This window comes from Meriones unguiculatus (assembly GCF_030254825.1).
Source record: "Meriones unguiculatus strain TT.TT164.6M chromosome 13 unlocalized genomic scaffold, Bangor_MerUng_6.1 Chr13_unordered_Scaffold_28, whole genome shotgun sequence".
In the NCBI taxonomy this organism is placed as follows: domain Eukaryota; kingdom Metazoa; phylum Chordata; class Mammalia; order Rodentia; family Muridae; genus Meriones; species Meriones unguiculatus.
In genome coordinates, this window is record NW_026843644.1 from 2,922,437 (window position 1) to 2,927,191 (window position 4,755).

A 4,755-nucleotide genomic window follows, 5' to 3' on the forward strand; every position below is an offset into this window, starting at 1 on the left:
TGGCTGTACAACAAGCATTGAACTTTTCCTCACTGGGTTTTAGAAAGTTCAAGTAGTAATGAGGCTTATTAAACCCTTTGAGAAACCACTTTATGAGCAGGCAAGGCAGTGGCTCAGACCCCTGCCCGGAAGAGTAACAGTCTGTACTCAGCTTATGGAGTGAGCCTGGCTTGATCTTGGGTTCCTCTGCCTCCCCTAGTGGCAGCCAGGCAGATCTCTGCAGGTTTGTCTCAATACGCACCAGTGTGAAGCAGACACCAGTGGGACACTCGCTGTACTATTCATTGCTGCCACCCGTCCCCGGAGGCTGTTGTTGCCTGTGTCTGCTCTTGGGAGGACACCACAGTCTGGGCCTGGAGGACCTCTGGCAGGGAACGCCGGCGCCGGCGGCCATAGCCTTGAGGGCTGATCTTGTTTTGGGTGGCAACAGCGTCCTTACTTTTGTCTGTTAACTGGCAGATCCGTTGGGCCAATTTCTGCAGTATGCAGGTCCCTAAGCAGCATGGAGAGCTATGGGAGCTGGGTTCATTATTGGGCAGTAGCGTTTGAATGCAATATGGGCTATGCTGGAAGTGCTGTGGAGAAAAGACTCTTGAAACTTAACCAACCAGGGCTTTGGTCCTAACCACCTGGGACCAAGGTCATACAGAACCCGAGGGATCTGTGACCTGCTCCCTCACTAGAGCTGCAGTTCTGCCTGGACAATCCTCTTGGGGCCAGAGTAGTAGAGGGAGCACATCCTCTGAAGAGGACATAGTTACCTGGCTTGTGGGGATTTAGATGTGCTCTCCTTGACCTGGACCAGAACAAGAGTTGAGGTAGAAACTTTCTCCTCACCAGCGAGTCCCGAGGAATTGGTGCTGGATGCCTGCAGTTCCATCTCTCCATTGCTTAGCGCCCGCTTATCCCATCTAGAAAACACAAGCAGATGCATTTGCTTGAGTTCAAGTGATGTCTCGGCCAGCTCCCATCTCCACTTCCATCTAACCCCTCCAGACCATTCCTCATTGTTGTCTGACTGCCATGTATTAGGACTGAAGAAAGCACTGCCCCAACTCACTGCAAGGACACATCCTCTGGCTGTGCAGCATCCACACTTAGGAAGGCGAGTCAACCCAGGAACATCAGGATGATGGAAACCAGCTTCATTCTGTGCCGATGCTCAGATACCCTGGAGAGGAGCAAGAAGCTGAGGGTTTTCAACCGGGCCAGCTGCACAGCCCCAGAGCAGAATGAAGAGTGGTGGCAGGAGGGGGAGTAGCTTGGCAGCACTCTGCCTGATTCTGCTGATTTTCTGTCCCTGGTGCAGAGAGGCACCCTGAGGCTTTGGTGCTGGCCAAGTGGGTGACAAGCAAAGCAAAGGAAGCCAGAGTGCCAGGCTTCCAGAGGTCTCCAACTCAAGTCCTAGGATCCGGCCCACAGATCTCAGATGAGATCCAGCTGGGTGCATGAGTTAGACCTGGGAAATGGGTGTGCTCTGCAATGGATCCCTGTGGGATCCACTTGTCCAGATCTCCAAGCTTTGGGGATTTGGCAAAGCCGCATCTAACGCCCCAACACACTAGAGACCAGCGGTCCCTACCTGCTGAAGGAGTGAGTTGTCAAGCAATAGGAGAAAGTTTGAGATGTCTGGCTGACCCTGGCAAAACCCCCAAGTCCAAGACTCACTGCGATGAGAAGCCAGGAGCGTTAACGCTGGAGCTCTCCTGCCTAGTGTCACCAAGAAACCGCTGAACAGACAAAGCCAGCTCTAGCATTTTATACACTCAGAGGCTGGCGGGGCTTGCTCTGCCCTGGAGCCTTCTTTTTCCTCCAGCGTGCTGGCTTCTAAGATCAGACCTGTCCAGAAGCTTGCTTGTGGGTATAGGGGTAAGGGTAGAGGTCCCTTGTGGCCAGGCATCTCGGAGATCGGTTTTGAGAGATTAGACTGCTGCAGGACTTCCGCTGCCTTATTTCCTGGCTTAGGGTTCAGGCAGTGAGAAGGAAAAGAAAGCCAGAACTTGGATTAGAGGAATCCTTTTCCTTGAAAGACTACACCCCAGGGTGCTAGTCTGAGCTTTCAGGATAGAGCTGCAAGAACTGGGGGACAGGCAGGACACGTGGCTAACCTAGACCTTAGACTTGGGGAGTTGTGGCCTCAAATGGGCCTTGCCCCCTGCCAGCTTAGCACCTGGCTGAGCCTTCATCCCTACCTCTTCATGCGGAGTACACCTGGAAGGGTTAGGTCCTGGCCAGCAAGATTTCATAATAAGGGAAAAACTGGAAACAGCTGAATTGAAAATTAGGGTTTGGAGAGGGTAGTTATCTTAAGATTGAGAACTCACATTCCTATTTGGAAATACAGGAATAGCCAAAATTAGGAAGAGAGATAGTTCTGGTTTCCTCCTAATACTATTAGCCTTATAAGGCTGTGACCTGAGAATTGGCCTGACTACCTTTACCCATTGCAAACGTAAGGACTGACTGACAGGGAGAACACTAGTACTGCAGGTGTGCTACTTGTTGTCTCTTTTGATCTTATACATGCTTCCAAACTGGGGTTCTCATGTATCAAAATGAAGTTTGAAGATTGGAAGTATACTGCCCAGTCATACTAAAGTTGGGAAGCTTTAGAGCCCAAACTTGAAAGACAGCGAGCGGTGTGGGTGAGAGGGCTCAAATTTTTCTGTCTGGGATCATCATTCTCATCAAGGGGGAGGAAGAAAATTCTTGCCCCCGCCCAGAGGTATATGCTAATTCATGATGAATCAGCTCAAACACTTCTGCCTCTGATTTGTGATCTTCATGGATCCTTGAGTTCACTTTCTTCCCTTCTAGGGCCAAATAGGGAAACAAGGCATAGCTCTGCCTTGTTTGGCATAGCCTTGTCTGGCATAGCTCTAGGCAATTTTCCTAGAAGGTCCCTGAAGTTAAAGATATGATCTACCCAGCTGCTAGCCTCAAGTCCTAGTGATCTGGACACAGATAAGCTCTGTCTGATTCATATCCTGGCCAGCAGATCTCCAACATTCCTACCAGATCTGAGACCCCACACAAAGTCAGCAGGCCACTGTGTCCCATGGACCTTGCTCAAATCAAGGCCTGGGTTGAGCGCTGCTGGCTCAGCCCAGTTATCACTCTCCAGAATAAACCATGGACATTGAACCTGGGGGGGGGGAATGGCTGCACTGAGGTTACTTATTCAAGGAATCTTCCTAGAATAGGAGACCTGAGTTCCACCTGGAACAGAGGACAGATTCCAGGTTCTGCTTCTGGTAGGGGCTTGAGATATGGATATAGAAAGCGCTGTAGCTTGATGAACTGGCCCTCATTAGGGCCTTCTGGGTCCCATGACAGTCAATGCAGCAGCCCCACTAAGGTGGTGGTTTGTCTGCACCATCTTCACTATAGTTTGTCTGGCTTCTGTCCCTTTCTTCGACCTTCCTTTCACTTTATCCCTGGATTAACTGTCAATGCACCCACTGTCAGTCTCTCTGAGGATGTGACCTACCTGTCATGAACTTCCAGCTGGGCTTGAGCCACATCAGGTCTTACTTTCATTTCCCTGGCCCAGTCTACCCAAATCAAGGACAGCCGGATGTTGGCTCACAGCCAGGGTATGTCTCATAAGCTGAACTCCTCTCTCTATCCTCTATCAATCTTGAGGGTTCTGTGTGCAGAAAATCCTGCCAGGCTGGACCTCGTTGCCTCCTTGCTGCCTCTCTGAGGAAAGTCAGTGACTTGAGGTTAGCTCTGGCTTTAAACAATGATCTCCAAATATGCTCTTAGATGAAATGTATTGTATATATTATTATTATTATTATTTGGTTAGGGAACCGTGTATCCTAGTCTGGCCTGAAACTAAACAGCTATAAGATGACCTTGAATTTCTGATCCTTCTGCTCCATTTCTTATCAACTGAGCTACACCTCCAATCCCTCAAACTTATTTTTTTTGAACGTTAGGTGGCTTCAATAAGGAAGTGAACCGAACCCAAATGGGGAAAGCTTGGCTCCACTGAGCTCCTGGGTCTGTGCCAGTGTCCTGGCAATGTGCCAAGAATACCCATCTGAGTGCTTTGGCACTTGCCTTATTAGCTTGGCTGCACTTAAGAGATTGTCACCTGAGGACCAAGCTGATTCTTTTTTAGGTGAGGTCTCAGACTGGCAACTAGAAAAATTTTGTTAGAAAATCTTAGAAAGCACATGTATGATTGTGGTTTGCATGGGTGGGGAACCTCTGTCAATGTGCTCCCCAAAGTGCTAAAGGATATAAGCATGGGGAAAGGGGAGGGGTAGATGAGGAATTCACCATGTCTGGGTATCTACCCCTCCCCCCCAGAAAATGAGTTGCTTTACTTAATCACCAGTGCAAGGAAAAAAATAACTAGAATGCATCTGGGGTTCAAGGTTTAGAAGTGAGTCGGCAGGAGTCCTTTTGGCAATGTTTTCGCAGAATTGTATCCATTCAATTGCAATGTCTGTAAATTCACACTGAGCAAGGAAAGCAGGGAAGGGGAGGGGAGGGGAGGGAAACAAAAAGGAGGAGAAGGGAGGAACATGTTCAAACTTTTCCTGGCAAGAAAATAAAAAGGAAAAAAAATCATGCTTAATGAAGTTCCACCTTTTGTGTGTGTGCCCAAGAATTCTGTTTTTTTTAATTATTTATTTATTTTTTTGTTAGATATTTTTTAACTTTTATTAATTATACTTTATTCAATTTGTAATGTAATTGGTGATGATGTGAAACTCACATGTCAAGGACACGTGACTTTAT

General features: G+C 48.3%; 1 protein-coding gene across 1 annotated transcript; it reads right to left on the reverse strand.

Annotated features, from left to right (window-relative positions):
* Positions 1-281: 281 nt before the first annotated feature.
* LOC132650704 (pro-adrenomedullin-like) lies at positions 282-3,540 on the reverse strand. Its single transcript, XM_060376044.1, has 3 exons — positions 3,491-3,540; positions 762-911; positions 282-519 (listed from the first exon to the last, which is right to left on the reverse strand). Exons 1-3 carry the CDS (start codon positions 3,538-3,540, stop codon positions 282-284), a joined length of 438 nt encoding a protein of 145 aa, XP_060232027.1.
* Positions 3,541-4,755: the final 1,215 nt, after the last annotated feature.

Coding starts and splice junctions, on each gene's coding strand:
- LOC132650704 (XM_060376044.1), bottom strand. CDS start 3,540: ATGAAAGTAAGACCTGATGTGGCTCAAGCCCAGCTGGAAGTTCATGAC. Junction 912..3,490: donor CAGCTGGAAGTTCATGACAG/GTAGGTCACATC, acceptor TGTGTTTTCTAG/ATGGGATAAGCGGGCGCTAA. Junction 520..761: donor TCTAAATCCCCACAAGCCAG/GTAACTATGTCC, acceptor TAATGAACCCAG/CTCCCATAGCTCTCCATGCT.